The sequence below is a fragment of the Cololabis saira genome, chromosome 15 (genome assembly GCF_033807715.1).
Source record: "Cololabis saira isolate AMF1-May2022 chromosome 15, fColSai1.1, whole genome shotgun sequence".
Taxonomy (NCBI): domain Eukaryota; kingdom Metazoa; phylum Chordata; class Actinopteri; order Beloniformes; family Belonidae; genus Cololabis; species Cololabis saira.
In genome coordinates, this window is record NC_084601.1 from 42,731,761 (window position 1) to 42,747,870 (window position 16,110).

General features: G+C 37.5%; 2 protein-coding genes across 3 annotated transcripts; one reads left to right on the forward strand and one right to left on the reverse strand.

The window, feature by feature from the left end:
* Positions 1–2,801: 2,801 nt before the first annotated feature.
* LOC133460766 (G2/M phase-specific E3 ubiquitin-protein ligase-like) lies at positions 2,802–6,682 on the forward strand. The gene is made up of 10 exons (XM_061741535.1): positions 2,802–2,909; positions 3,453–3,762; positions 3,862–3,953; positions 4,250–4,315; positions 4,552–4,619; positions 4,696–4,791; positions 4,903–5,213; positions 5,320–5,498; positions 5,669–5,841; positions 5,934–6,682. Exons 2-10 carry the CDS (start codon positions 3,468–3,470, stop codon positions 6,175–6,177), a joined length of 1,524 nt encoding a protein of 507 aa, XP_061597519.1. The 5' UTR covers positions 2,802–2,909; positions 3,453–3,467; the 3' UTR covers positions 6,178–6,682.
* LOC133460770 (uncharacterized) lies at positions 6,148–10,733 on the reverse strand. Of its 2 annotated transcripts, XM_061741539.1 has the most exons (6): positions 10,467–10,733; positions 9,391–9,506; positions 8,169–8,904; positions 7,287–7,505; positions 6,627–6,854; positions 6,148–6,164 (listed from the first exon to the last, which is right to left on the reverse strand). In XM_061741539.1, exons 2-5 carry the CDS (start codon positions 9,500–9,502, stop codon positions 6,644–6,646), a joined length of 1,278 nt encoding a protein of 425 aa, XP_061597523.1. In that variant the 5' UTR covers positions 9,503–9,506; positions 10,467–10,733; the 3' UTR covers positions 6,148–6,164; positions 6,627–6,643. The 2 variants fall into 2 exon arrangements, with proteins under 2 accessions (XP_061597523.1, XP_061597522.1); XM_061741538.1 differs by lacking the exon at positions 6,148–6,164 and having other exon boundaries at positions 6,487–6,854.
* Between the last annotated feature and the right edge of the window lie 5,377 nt (positions 10,734–16,110).

The window sequence follows — 16,110 nt, forward strand, 5'->3', positions numbered from 1 at the left end:
AAATAAATTAACACAGATCATAAGAAAGCGCAAAAGAAGTCATTACACAGAACTCTTACAAGCTTCACAGGGGGACTGCAGGAGGTCTTGGAATGTGTTAAATGAAGTCCTCAACAGGAGACATAAACCCATTACTCTACCTGATCTTGGTGATGCCAAAGCTGATCTTGCACAGAGTTTTAATACTCATTTTGCTTCAATAGGTGTAAATCTGTCTAGGAAGATCAGTCAACCCCAGGGTGTTACTTTCAAGCAATTTCTTTCTGGTAGCTACATTCAATCGTTTTACATGAAACCAACAGATAGTACTGAACTACTCAAGATCATTATGGACTTGAGGAGCTCATACACCGCTGGTGTAGATGGAATATGTAATAATATCATGAAAGCCATTGCTAACATCATTGTAGAGCCACTGGCCCATTGTATTAACCTTTCTTTACTTACTGGCACTGTACCCAAAATGACCAAAATAGCCAAGATAATTCCCATTTTTAAATCAGGTGACCGCAATGATATGAGCAACTATCGGCCCATATCAATTCTACCCACCTTTTCTAAAGTAATGGAGAAGGTGGTATACAATAGACTCAGTGGCTATCTTGAAAAACTAAATATTCTTGTTTCCTCCCAATACGGTTTCAGAAAAAAGAGCACAACCTGTATGGCAATACTTGACCTAATAGAACAAATTCATGACTGCATTGAAGAGGGCAAATGTGGGGTTGGTATTTTCTTGGACCTATCAAAAGCTTTTGATACCATTGACTTTGATATATTGCTAGATAAATTACATCACTATGGTATCAGAGGTTTGGCGCTTGCATGGTTCAGAAGTTATTTATATGAGCGGGAACAGTATGTCCATGTAAATGATCATAACTCTACCTGTAAGCCTATAATCTTTGGGGTCCCCCAGGGTTCCATTTTGGGGCCACTCCTATTCATCCTATACATAAATGATTTTGTAAATTGTTCCAAAATATTTCATAAAATAATTTTTGCTGACGATACCAATTTGTTTACATCACACAGAAACCCACTTATTCTTCAAGATATAGTAAACTTTGAGTTAACCAAAGTGGACTCTTGGTTCAAATGTAACAAACTGTCATTAAATGTCAGTAAAACAAATTTCATCTTATTCAAATCAAACAAAAAGTTTGTCCACACTGGTTACTACGGTGGCCCGTACGGTCAAACACAACAGAAAAGTGCGACACGCTATTTCAAATCTCACAACACACCAGAAAATTGTGACACGCTATTTCAAAACTCACAACACACCAGAAAAATGTGACACGCTATTTCAAAACTCACAACACAACACACCAGAAAATTGCACGCTATTTCAAAACTCACAACACAACACACCAGAAAATTGCGACACGCTATTTCAAAACTCACAACACAACACATTAACTCACAACGGAAATACGACGGACCATATTTTCTGACGGACCGTTTTGATTCCGACAGCGGGCTCTGGGAGATTTCAATGAGAGGTAAGTTAAACGCTGCTGCTCAATGATTGTTATTAATGTCGTTATATGTTTTCACAATTTTTGGTCACCATGTTGAAATTGTCATAAAGTTCTGTATGTGCCCTGCCGTCCATCCTTTGGTTATTGTGAAACTAGCTCTGCAGTAAGTAGTGCTAACTGCTAGCGTTACGTTGGTAATGTTTGTAATTCAGATGAAGGTAACGTTAAAGCCCTGACCATATTAGATAATACACTAACATCTGGGAGAAAGAAGACTTATAGCTGAGATCATTCTTCGAAAGTGACGTGTTTTTAATCGCGTTCAAGTAATTAAAACCTAGCGCAAAGGAATGGTAAAGTTAACGTTACATGCATGGTCTGCCATGTAGGCTATGGCACACTAGCTCTTAAAGTAGCAATGTTTATCTGGGTCATTTTATCGATAAGCATTGGTGTCAAACTGCGTTCCTGGAGGGCCACTATCCTGCATATTTGAGATGTTTCCCTCTTCCAACACACCTGATTCAAATGATCAGCTCATCATCAAGCTCTGCAGAAGCCTGATAACGATCCTGATCATCTGAATCAGGTGTGTTGGAAGAGGGAAACATCTAAAACATGCAGGGAAGTGGCCCTCCAGGAACGCAGTTTGACATCCCTGTATAAAGGTAACATAGCAGGTGCTTCAGTTTCCTCAGTCAGACATAAAACTAACGTTACAGTCATCACAAACAAGTCAGCATGAGTCAAACGATGATAAACAACCAGCTATCTGGATTTTTAAGGTGCAGAGCACACTACTAAACAACACTTAAGTTATTCTCATTATACACTCCCAATTATGTTAGGTCAGCAGAGGTGTATATTTTCCTGCCTTTCCATTAATTTTAGCCTAAGTGGCTTTGATCGGGTAACTACATCTAGGAAGGTCCACCATTCTAAGTGCTTGCTTAATGATTTATTTTTTTTTATTTACACAGTAAAATGTACTGTCCTTTTTGTGGATCTGGCCTGCATTCACAAAATGCATTCTGCAGTTCATGTGGAAAAGACATCAAATTCTTGCATGATGCTGATAAGCCTGGCACAAGTGGAGGTAATTTTTTAAAAAGGATTGCACAACTGTCAGTTTGTCTTCTCTGGTTAATTGAAGTCTGTCTGTCTGTCTGTTTATCTATCAGTTACTTATTTTTTAAATTGTACTAAGACTAGAGTAATATTATGTAATTATGGACTGGAATACTGGCTGTCTAAACAGTATTATCAGTGATCTTTGTCCTATTCAATTTTGACTCTAAACAAGGAAGCACAGCAGTGGCAGGAAAAAGTGCAGTGGAGTCATTCCAGAATTTTCGGGTTGTAAAAGAGAAGGAGAGACAGTCATGCTTCACAAAGAAAAAGGCACAACGGCCAGACAGCGTAAAGGTAACCTGTCTTTGTTGATATAGTCAGTTGTTTTGTTATAGTTAGGCCTGTCACAATAATCTATAAATCAGTAAATTGTACAATATATAAAAATTAACTATATTTTGCTGGCTTCAATATATCGCCATTTGCATGCACATTTGTTTTCCTTGTTTGTTTCTCTCTCTACGAAAGAGACTGGATGACTGAGAGTCACTGTTGTTATTGTTTTTTGTTGATTTATGTTTTTTTTTTAATTTAGAATATTTAAAATATCTTCTTCACACTCCAATAATAATGCTAAATATTCTTGAGAAATAAAAGGTGTATTGCTTTTGAAAGGGTGTACTTGTATTAGTATGGTATTTCATTACTAGATTAGTAGAGAATTGGTCTCAAAATAACAATGACAGTAACGTAATTTATCAGAACAATTTCTGGGACAATATATCATTTAGCAAATTTTGTTATTGTGACAGGCCTACCTAGTTATAGTTCATTCTGTCATTTATTTGCACTGTGTCAGTGAACCTTTTAATAGTAGCCTTCATATTTGTTCTTTAGATTTCAGTTGCTCTTATGAGACTGATAGAGGGAGAGCTCAGACCTGTCAGAGGAACATCTCTACCGCTTGCTGTGAAACCAGAGCTAGATGCAGAGCAGTTGCACAAAGCTGTTGTACAAAAAATGAAAGACTTCAACCAAAATTTGCAAAGCAGAGCCTACTTTCTTCTCTACCCTGATGGTGCAAAGATTATAAATATACCAGGAACAGAAAAGCCCTTCACTGTGAAATGCTATAAGGAGGCATTGGGAAAGGCATACCAGCGCATTACAGTGTACATTTGTCCAGTTGAAGATTTTCTTACCCATTGTAAGTGATTGTGAAATAAATGACCATACAAGACTAGCTTTCTTGCATTAATCTAGTATCTCTACATTTTAGTGTTATGTCTGATGTTTTATTTCACAGCTAAGGAACCAAACTCAGAGAAGTCTGATTCAGACTCAGAGGTGTTCATTACAAGCAGAAGCGTTGCAGAATTCAATTCAGCTGACACAGTGGTGAGTGTAACATTTGCCATGTTCTAAATTTGTAGGTTCTTTGCAGAGCTGAACAAATTATTAATTGCAATACAAACTCCTATTTTTAAATAGCTGAGGATACAATATATTTTTGAGATGTGTGCCAAACTACCACTTTGACATAAATATTGTCATGCTGCGTAGATGTTTGGTCTATCTTGATAATCATAATGTTAGCAATTATAATCACAATAACACTTTTAAAAATCAATCAGTTTAATTGTCAGTCAAATGTAAGTGCTACAGTTTTAAATCCATGTTTGTTTTACTTTCAGCTATGGGAACCAACTTTGAATAGCACCAGTGCTGATGACAGAGAATCATGTATTGATTCAGAAGTGGTAATTTCTTTCTTATAATATTTTGTGATGTGAATATAGTTTTGCTTGAAAATATTCTCACTTTTAATTTGTCCTAAAGCACATTTACTGTAAGTGATGTGTGACACACTGACCTAGAGATTCATGTAATCTTCTTTTACTTTAGAATAAAGCATTTCCTTCCAAATGGGACATGCAATAGCATAATTTATGATTGCAACACACCTGTCTAATCCCTGTTATGGTTTGTGAGACAGGTCTTACTTTCTGACTCAGAAGGGGGCCCAGAAACATCAAAACGTGCAATGGAAACTGCATGCTATAGGTATTATTCTTCCCCACATTTTAAGTGTAGTAATTGATATGGAAATGCCAACAATGTACATTTGTTTATTTCACAGCAAATACACCCAACTATATGCACCTACTGTAGTAGAGGATCTGGACGACTGGATGTACAGTATTGAGGACAGTTGCGATTTTGAAAAGGATGCAGAGTAAGAGAATGGTTATCCTTATTAAAACTGACGTTTTTCTGATTAAACAGGTCTGTTGTCGTGCAGAATTAGGTGTATTAAGTAAGATGGTTATGATATAACTCATTGTAGGGTGGAAGAGGAATCTGTGTCAAATATCATTGCAAACCTGGCACTCCAGATTGACCGCCATGCCGTGAGCAGATTTAACATTTGCCGGTCTGACATCTGGGATGGGGCTGTCAGAGGATTCAAGAGGGGAACATTCTCTGAGGAAAAGGACCTCCTGGTAAGGTTTTCTGATGATGGAGGCAGATTTGAGGAAGGTGTTGACACAGGTGGACCAAAGAGAGAATTCCTCTCTCTTCTGATGAAAAAGCTAAACCAACGACCCATATTTGATGGACCTGCGGAGAGCCGCTACCTTGTCTACAATGCAACAGGTACTGTTATGGTGAATGTTTTAAAGGAAAACTACACACAACCATGTATCATTGTTTAGTGTAGGAGCCAATTTAACATTTCATAACTCTGCATTTCTTCATGCAGCAATCAGAGAAGATGAATACAGTTTGGTAGGGAAGATGATTGCTGTGTCGATTGTACATGGTGGGCCTGGCCCTAACTTTCTGTCAAGGGATCTGGTTAGCCACATTGCAGGGCAGTCCAGTTTCACCTCATCCATAAGAGACATTACAGATGAAGAAATAGGGAAAGTGCTACAGCAGGTATGAGGATCATTTATAGAGAGCTGTTTAATTTTGGCATAGGTAACTGGTTGATAAAAGGAGCAGGTGTGTCCACTTAAGACCTTCTGTCATTGTAGCTTTCTGGTATAACTTATTCATGATTACTTTTTACATTTAAAAATGACTGAGGGGTTTCTCATGTTTTTTAGATTGAGAATGCATCCTCATTGGAGCGCTTGCGAGACCTGATTGCACAGAACAGCAGCATGTTGCAGACTGCAGGATGCTTCAAACATGTTAAATCAGTGGAGGAAAAACACTTGATTGTAAAGGAGTACCTCAGGTGGTATATAATCGACAGGAACCACAGAGCAATTGAAAGGTATTTTATTCTTGTTCTATTACTGCAACAAAACATTGTGTCATTGTCTCATTTACGTATAACTCAAACAGCAACCTGTTGTTGTTTTTTAGATTCAAGGATGGCCTTTCCAAGTTGCAGTTTCTAACTGCACTGCAGCAGCATCCTACGGTGCTGGCCCCCATTCTCTGCCATTTGGATGACAGATTATCTGCTGCAGAAATTGAAAACCTGTTTCAGCCACAACTTAGTCCACAAGGAAGCAACAGGAGGATCCAGGAGGACAAAGCAAGAAGTTTCTGGGCTGACTATCTTCTTGATTGTGTTTCTCCTTCGAAACAAACCTGTAAAAGGTAGACACAAAGTAGGTTAGTCTAGTCTGGTCACTAGACTGTCAAACTGTGTACGTGTTCTACTTCATGTTAGGAAAAAAATATTTAGATTTAGTTATGTTTATAGCATTGGCCAGAATTTTGGACCTGTTTTGCTAATGTCCTTGTTTTTGTCATGTGGTCTTTGTGACGCAGCTGGGTTTAGAGGACATAACTTTTCTTTTTTTAAATCAGTATTGGAACATATTCCGTACTAAACGTCAGGAAAGTAAGGTGGAAGTCTAATTTATGATTTTTTGGCAATAATGCCGAATTCTTTAATTTGTTGTATTTTTTTGAGTATACATTTTATGTACATTTAAGTGGCACTGAAGACAGCTTGTTTTGCTGAAAATTTAAAAAATAAAATTCTTTGACTGCAGGCTCTTCTGTTAAATCTCTGAAAGCTTTGGTGTGTGTACTTTAAAGGATTACCGGACAAATAGTATATATTAAATATCAGCCATGTTCTTCAAGGTGATGTATGTCTCTACAGCAGATTCCCACTGAAGAAGTGGTGTCAAACCACTTTGTCTTTGTAATTGTTCGTAGCGGGTTTGCTGGTCATTATCTCCCTCAGGAGTTGCTGGTGCTGGCATGAGGCTTTCAAGCTGACTAAGAACTTGGGTTGATGATGGAAATCCACAGTTCCTCCCATTAAACCTGTGAACAGAAAAAAAATGTATACAAACTGACAAAGCATCACAACAAAGGTTGGTTTTCTTTGATGTTCCATTTTTACTAGCATTTCAACAATTTCCAATTTTTTCACAGTACAAGGATGGACATGACTATATATTTAAAGTTAAAATGTATTATCTAAAATTAGAGCAAAGGGATATTATTTAAAGCAACAAGGTGTTCCAAAGTGAAGTGACAGCATTAGAGAAACACCTATTGTGGATTCTAGAGTCCACAACAAGGCAGTTTATTTTACAGTCATCCATTACTAACAATTTTCTTGATTTCTATCATGATTTGTTCATAATAAAAAATAATATTTGCACTACCTGTCTGAAGTCTTAAATATAGTTTTAATGCAATGTATTTCAAATAGGGTTTTGCAATTATTTTAAAATGATTTATAATACTCACCTGTTAGGCAAAAAGTACATTGCCTCTGGTCTTCCAGATGGGCATCTGGATTGCCGAACTGGACGAATAATGTGAGTGTTCCATTGCTGCTTGTATTCATTCAGTTCTTTCTGCAGGACATCCAAAAAGCAGTATCGCAGCAAATTTGTGTGTTCGTAGCTGCCATTGAACAGATGCCTCTCCCTCAAGTCACTGAATAGATCCATCCAAAATTGACTCCTAGTAAAACAACACACATTTTAGTAACATGTAATATAATACCATGTCCCTGTAAGAGATAAAGAGGTGCTCTGACAGAAATAAGCTTTGAGAAGTAGTGGTTATGATGCAAAAGCAATTTTATAGAAAGTCTCAAGTTGGTAATGAATTAAGACAACACTTAAAGGAACCAAGCAATTGAGTATCCTTATCATTTACATAATCAAACAGTAAATATTACAAGACTAGACAAAAACATAGCATATGGCTGGACTACATTTGGACAGGGGCGTGATGTTTGTGAGGGTTGGATTTCACATTTAGTCCCTCAATCAGTCAGTCAGACACACAATCACTCAGACAATCATGTTTACAGGACTGACCTGGTCCAGCCAAAAATACATCATCACAGAGCAGTGATTTTCAACCCTGGTCCTCGAGGCACACTATCCAGCAGGTTTTGCATGTTTCCCTGCTTGATAACACCTGATCCTAATTAATGGTCTTTATTAGGCCGTTATCAAAGTCTGCACAAGTCTGTTGATGACACGGCCACTTGTATCAGGGTGTGAAGAAGCAGGGAAACATCTAAAACCTGCTGGATAGTGTGCCTCGAGGACCAGGGTTGAAAACCACTGACATAGAGCATAGATCAATGAAGGCTTAACAATAAGCGACAAAAACCTTTGTTTGCGAAAGTAGGACCACCAGCTTTCAATGCGTTGGTTGGATGTTGAAGTCCCATACATGTGGCTTTTGGCTCCTGCAAACTCATCTGTATGCTCAGATCTCAAAGAACAATGAAGCGCTGCCATCAGTCCATTTTCAGTGCCACAGTCAGTGCGGAGCCGCATTGGACAAACTCCAAACTCAGCGACACACTCAATGTAATTTTGAGCAATGACTCTAGGATCATTGTTGGACTTCCCGCATTTGAGCCACAAAACTTTTCTGGAAAAGCCATCAATACAGCCACTTATGGCAATTCCAAAAGGTTTCAATTTGTCATACCCATCAACATGCCAGACCTCATTGGGTCCATTTGAGTGGTATGTTCTTCGGACAAACTTGCGTCTAGAACGTTTCTCTTTCCCCAGCGGGTCCAGTTCTCCCATCAGGTGCATCACATCACATCTTCTTACTGTAAAAGAGTACTTCTGTTTCAGAGTCTGCCACATCGCTCGGTAACCTAAGAGCTTGCCTGATCCCTGAATTTCTTCTGAAATAGCTGCCCGCACAGTAGCAATTGGAGTGTAGTTAGTCCTCCTGGTTAGGTCTGCATCTTGTAGTCTTCTTTTTAAAGTCCCAAGACTCATTGAAATGTTGTGCTTAGTTGTCAGTAAGTCGAGTATTATTTCATAAGTATGGCCTTCTGTGAAATACTTATGGATAAGTTCATCCACCATTGTAGTTTCATGACCTGGGGAAAAGGATGTATTATAACACTGTATTAGACACATGAACATGAGTTATATTACTTAATAAGCAGTAATAAGTAAGAAATTAAAGTTGCTTATGTAGACTCAGATTCTTTAGAATTCACTCCCTGATGAAGGCCTGCCAGGTGAAAAAAAATTAAGCTATAAACCCTTTTTTTTTTGCAAAACTTAAAAATATACTACTAAGGGGTTGAGTGAATGTTTTGAGGGTGCCTTTCTGTTTATACTAATTTTTTCCACTCTATTACATTCAGCTGAATGTTAGGGGTTTCAGCATACTTAAATAGTAATCTCACCAAAAATGTATGGTATATTAACACAGCTCCATCACCATAATTACATAATATTACTCTAGTCTTAGTACAATTTAAAAAATAAGTAACTGATAGATAAACAGACAGACAGACAGACTTCAATTAACCAGAGAAGACAAACTGACAGTTGTGCAATCCTTTTAAAAAAATTACCTCCACTTGTGCCAGGCTTATCAGCATCATGCAAGAATTTGATGTCTTTTCCACATGAACTGCAGAATGCATTTTGTGAATGCAGGCCAGATCCACAAAAAGGACAGTACATTTTACTGTGTAAATAAAAAAAATAAATCATTAAGCAAGCACTTAGAATGGTGGACCTTCCTAGATGTATAGTTACCCGATCAAAGCCACTTAGGCTAAAATTAATGGAAAGGCAGGAAAATATACACCTCTGCTGACCTAACATAATTGGGAGTGTATAATGAGAATAACTTAAGTGTTGTTTAGTAGTGTGCTCTGCACCTTAAAAATCCAGATAGCTGGTTGTTTATCATCGTTTGACTCATGCTGACTTGTTTGTGATGACTGTAACGTTAGTTTTATGTCTGACTGAGGAAACTGAAGCACCTGCTATGTTACCTTTATACAGGGATGTCAAACTGCGTTCCTGGAGGGCCACTTCCCTGCATGTTTTAGATGTTTCCCTCTTCCAACACACCTGATTCAGATGATCAGGATCGTTATCAGGCTTCTGCAGAGCTTGATGATGAGCTGATCATTTGAATCAGGTGTGTTGGAAGAGGGAAACATCTCAAATATGCAGGATAGTGGCCCTCCAGGAACGCAGTTTGACACCAATGCTTATCGACAAAATGACCCAGATAAACATTGCTACTTTAAGAGCTAGTGTGCCATAGCCTACATGGCAGACCATGCATGTAACGTTAACTTTACCATTCCTTTGCGCTAGGTTTTAATTACTTGAACGCGATTAAAAACACGTCACTTTCGAAGAATGATCTCAGCTATAAGTCTTCTTTCTCCCAGATGTTAGTGTATTATCTAATATGGTCAGGGCTTTAACGTTACCTTCATCTGAATTACAAACATTACCAACGTAACGCTAGCAGTTAGCACTACTTACTGCAGAGCTAGTTTCACAATAACCAAAGGATGGACGGCAGGGCACATACAGAACTTTATGACAATTTCAACATGGTGACCAAAAATTGTGAAAACATATAACGACATTAATAACAATCATTGAGCAGCAGCGTTTAACTTACCTCTCATTGAAATCTCCCAGAGCCCGCTGTCGGAATCAAAACGGTCCGTCAGAAAATATGGTCCGTCGTATTTCCGTTGTGAGTTAATGTGTTGTGTTGTGAGTTTTGAAATAGCGTGTCGCAATTTTCTGGTGTGTTGTGTTGTGAGTTTTGAAATAGCGTGCAATTTTCTGGTGTGTTGTGTTGTGAGTTTTGAAATAGCGTGTCACATTTTTCTGGTGTGTTGTGAGTTTTGAAATAGCGTGTCACAATTTTCTGGTGTGTTGTGAGATTTGAAATAGCGTGTCGCACTTTTCTGTTGTGTTTGACCGTACGGGCCACCGTAGGTTACTGCCTATTTAAAATAAATGGGCAGGAAATAAAAAGAGTATGTGCCACTAAATTCCTGGGGGTCCATATTGATGATTCTCTCAATTTCAAATGTCATATTGACCATCTTGTAAACAAACTGTCCAAGTATGTTGGCTTGTTCTACAAGATCAGACACTTCCTTCCTCTGTCTGCCCTTCTTACTTTGTACAAAACTCTCTTTGAACCTCATCTCAACTACTGTAATGTGATATGGTGCAACACCTTCACATGCCATCTTAAAAAATTAGCATCTTTGCAAAAGAAAGTCATACGGGCCCTGTCTTGGTCAGAGATAAATTCCCCCACCCACCCTCTATTTCACCACTTTGAGTTACTAAGACTGGCTGAGTTAAACAATTATCATAATGCTTGTCTTATGTTTCAAATTGTCAATAGGCTCAACCCTAGACTTAGTAGTCTTGTGCCAATCTCCAGTCCTCAGCACACGTACCAAACAAGAATCAAACCACTCATATTAGGGAAATGTCGCCGACATGTGCGCGCCAGTATGAGTGTTGTTTGCAGGGGGCCGCAGATTTGGAATGGGATTGATGATGGCCTCAAGGTGTTGCGTTCTATCTCCAAGTTTAAAAGACAACTAAAAAATAATCTTTTACTAACCTATATATAATTTAAAATGCTTCTTCATGGACTGCTGGGACGTATGTGTGTGTGACTGTATGTGTATGTAATGTTAAGTATGTATGTTAAGTGTTTTTTTGTGTACTTGTATGCATTTATCCATCACCATCTCTTTATGGATGGTAACTAAACTAAACTAAAAGGTTACAACATCTACAGAAGGGATAGAAATAGATATGGTGGGGGAGTAGCTTTCTACGTTCGAGATCATGTTCCAGTAAAAGTGCGTTCGGATATGATAAATTACAATATTGAAATACTGTGGTTACAAACCTATTTACCTCACAAAAAGCCTTTTTTACTTGGTTGCTGCTACAGACCTCCTGGGGAATGATAGTAAAAAACTATGGAAGGTCTTAAATGAACTGACAGGTAGGAAAGATAAAAACAATCCAGCTTTTCTGGAAAAGGATGGTGAGTTTATTACTAAGCCCAGTGGCATTGCCAATTATTTAAATGATTATTTTATAAGCAAAGTAGTGAATCTAAGAGAAAGTATGACTAATCTAAGTAATGATATATCTCATATATTAATAAGAAATAAAATTATGAAAAATAGAAATTCCAAGTTCAAACTGGTAAATGTTAACACGGAAAAGATTATTGAACTATTGACAAAGGGCAAAGACAAACCAGCTGGTCTTGATGGCCTAGACAGCAGGCTTCTGAGGGTGGTTGCTGATGACATTGCTCCAGCGTTGGTTCACATCATAAACTTAAGCTTTACATGCGGCACATGTCCTCTTGCCTGGAAGCAAGCAAAAATAGTTCCACTAACAAAAAATAAGAGACTACCTTTTTCTGGCTCAAATAGTCGTCCAATAAGCCTGCTACCGATACTTGGAAAGATGATGGAAACAATTGTGTATGAACAAATTAATAATTATTTATCAGATAATGAAATAATCAGTACTTCACAACATGCATATAGAAAGGCTCACTCCACTGCAACGGCGTTGACGGTCATGTCTGATGATTGGCTGAGGGAAATTGAAATGAAAAACATGATTGGTGCTGTATTTTTGGACTTTTCAGCGGCTTTTGACATTATAGATCATAACATACTATTAGAAAAACTGGCTTGTTACGGCTTTGAGCAATCTGCACTCAACTGGTTCTACAGTTATCTGTCCAACAGGACGCAATCTGTGTTTTTTAATGGCAGCTACTCAGAAAACAAAACCATAACATGGGGAGTTCCTCAAGGAAGCTGTCTTGGACCTTTATTGTTCACAATCTTTACGAATGACTTACCATGGGCACTAGAAAAAGTGAATACAGTGATGTACGCGGATGACTCGACTATATATGCTTCTGCAAAGACTAATAATGAATTAGAAACTATTATAAATAACAAATTAATTAGTATAGCGGAATGGGTCAGAGCAAACAAGCTAGCCCTAAATTTATCAAAATCCAACTGTATGATTATCGGGTCAAATCATAATATTGATAAGAATCCTGTTTTGTATATCAAGGTCAATGAAATCATCATAAAACAAGTGGACGAAACCAAACTTCTGGGAGGAATAGTAGACAACAAACTTTCATGGAAAAAACATATTTCTAATATCATTACAAAGATGGGGAGGGGTATATTTATTGTAAGAAGACATGCATTCTATATGAATCATAGGATTTTAAAAACAGCTATTCAATCACTTATACTATCAAACCTTGACTATTGCCCAGCAGTTTGGTCCAGTGCTAATGGTGAAATGTTGAATGCTTTGCAAATTATACAAAACAGAGCTGCCCGCACTATTCTCAAGTGCGACAATAGGACAAATATAATCTCTATGCACAAGAAACTCAACTGGTTATTGGTCAAAGACAGACTCATATACTCACTGTTGATTGTGATAAGAAACATATCTGTTTTAAAAAAGCCATATGATTTGTTTGATAACCTCTCTTTTAGTGCAGAAAATCACTGTCACAACACTAGACATGCAACTGTTGGAAATTTTACAATACCTAAGGTTAGATCTAATGACATCAAACGTACAGTCCTGTATAGATGAATGAAAGAATGGAATTCTTTACCCAATCATGTAAAACTTGCTAACAATAATCAATTCAGAATACTACTTAAAAAATATCTGTCCAAGTAATGGTTTCGGTATGGAATAGTTGTGTATGTAATATGATTGTTTTTAGTACATGAGATATAATGGTATTATTGCATAGTAGTGTTATATTATATATATATTATATATGTTATATTCTATTATTATAGAATAGATATATATGAGTGTGTGTATGTATGTGTGTATACATATGTAGGTATGTATGTGTGTATGTGTGTATGTATATATATATATATATATATATATATATATATATATATACATGCGCGTCGCAACCATATATTTTGGGGGGGACGCGTCCCCCCCACTCTTGAAAAAAAGTCGTTCGGACCCCCCCACATTTGCTAGTCCAGCGTGTTTTCATTGCTTCACAATCAAATCCGTTCCACTTTATGAGTAGGAGATTACCCATATCTACAGAAATCCACTCCGCGTTTTACTTCTGTTTTTTAACACGGCAGCAGCAGCAGCATTCAAAACATTCAGTCAGTCTGAGGCAAGCCGATGTGGAGATGCCGAGATGGACATAAGAAATTAAGTAAGTTACCAAGTTTTACCTTGAGTGGCCAAACAGCAAAATTGCGTTGTTCCCTGGTCAAACACAGCCAGTTTATATATATATCGACGCAGAGCCTACGGCGTAGGGTACGGTGTACGTTGCGCGTCGCCTACGCCGTAGGCTCTGCGTTGGTGTAACGCGGAACCATAAATCAGCTACGGAGCCGGCAGCAGACAGAAATCAGCCTTTATTCTGGCGAGGTTGCAAAAAACGTGCAAAAAAGTGATTATGTACATTCACTGAGTGGATATTATGAAAGTAAAATATATATATCTCGCTGTATGATGACTAAAAGCATTCTGGGATTTTTTTTGTCCCTAGAAAACTAGTTTTTTCTTTTTAAATCAGAGGGTGTTGTGTAAAATTCCCACTGTGACGTACTGGAGCCTTCACAGGTGTTGAACACTGGCCTGCTTCTTGTTACACCTCACATCCTTGATAAATACTGTAGTAGGCCTGTATGGTTCATCTGGAAACAACAGGATTGAATAAAATGATGTTGTTGTTAAGAAATCTTGTAAGCCATTCTTTTACTTTTTGTTGAATATAAGAAAATAGGGATAAGTAGTCAACTAATATAAAATAACATGACGCCGTGGGTTGGTTTTCCTCTCAACCTCCCCAATTTTTTCAGTCACCAGCCGCCACTGATATATAAAGTGTTAATAACTGGAAAGGTGGAGGATGTGGATGTGGTCAGTTCGTACCCAGAACTAAACCGCCATTCGTTGGAGGTACAGCTGGCCATGTTCAAACTTCAGTATCCCTGCAGCACAGTCAGTGAAGTGGTGGATACATTGAGAGCTATGCTGCCAGAGGTTCCAGGTCTGTTCACTCAAGTAGAAGTGTTGGTCAGGCTTCTTCTTGTTGTGCCATGCTCCTCAGCAGAGGCTGAGAGAAGTTTTAGTGCCTTAAGAAGGCTCAAGACCTGGCTGCACTCTTCAATGACTCAAAAGCGCTTGAACAATGTGGCTGTTTGCCACATCCACCAAGAGCATCTTGACAAACTTGACTAGAGGAGATTTGCCAGTCATTTGTGTCTGCAAATGACAAAAGAGGTCACACTTTTGGAGCCTTTGTATGATGGTTATGTTCTATTTGTAGAAATCCTGCTGTAAGCATGTACAGATAAAAGAGGAGATGGGTGAAGATATGGAACATTTAACAGGTTGTATTGAGTATTGAGTTATAGTTGTATTGAGTTATAGTTGTATGTTCTGCAGGTCACTGAATATTTTGTATTTCCTCATTACTTTTTTTTCCAAGAGATTTTTTGTTGCATGGCATTATTAATCCTCATTTAATAAAGTGCCAAAAAAGTTGTCAGTGTCAGTCCTCTATGAATTAAACCAAAACATATAGTAGTCAGTAATTGCAGACCATGCCAGCTCCAAGGAAAAACAAAGAGAAAGGGAGATTATTTTGGGTGTAAAATGCACCAGAATGCGGGAAATTGAATCTACTATGTTCAAAATTTTCTTCCCCAGACCCCCCCCCCAAAAAGGGTCCCCCCCACATTACAAAAGCTGCTGACGCCCATGTATATATATATATATATATATATATATATATATATATATATATATATATATATATATATATATATATATATATATGTCTGTGTGAATATAATATAGAATTTGACTTGGAATGTTGAATATGATAGAGTATTATATGATGGGTATATGTATGTGTATAGGTATGTATGTGTGTGTATATGTGTGTATGTATATATATATATATATATATATATATATATATATATATATATATATATATGTATATATGAGGTATATATTAGGTATATGTGGGGAGGATATAGTTGACTTGGTTTCTGTTCTTGTCTTGATTCTTAAGATATCTTGATTTTGTATACATATTTTTTTCTTCTTGCTCTTTCTGTGTTTTTATTTTTTAAAGTTTTTTTCTATGTTGTTTTCTTTTGTATTGCATTTTCTTGTTAAGACCCCAGGAAGAATAGCTGCAGTTTCTGCTGCAGCTA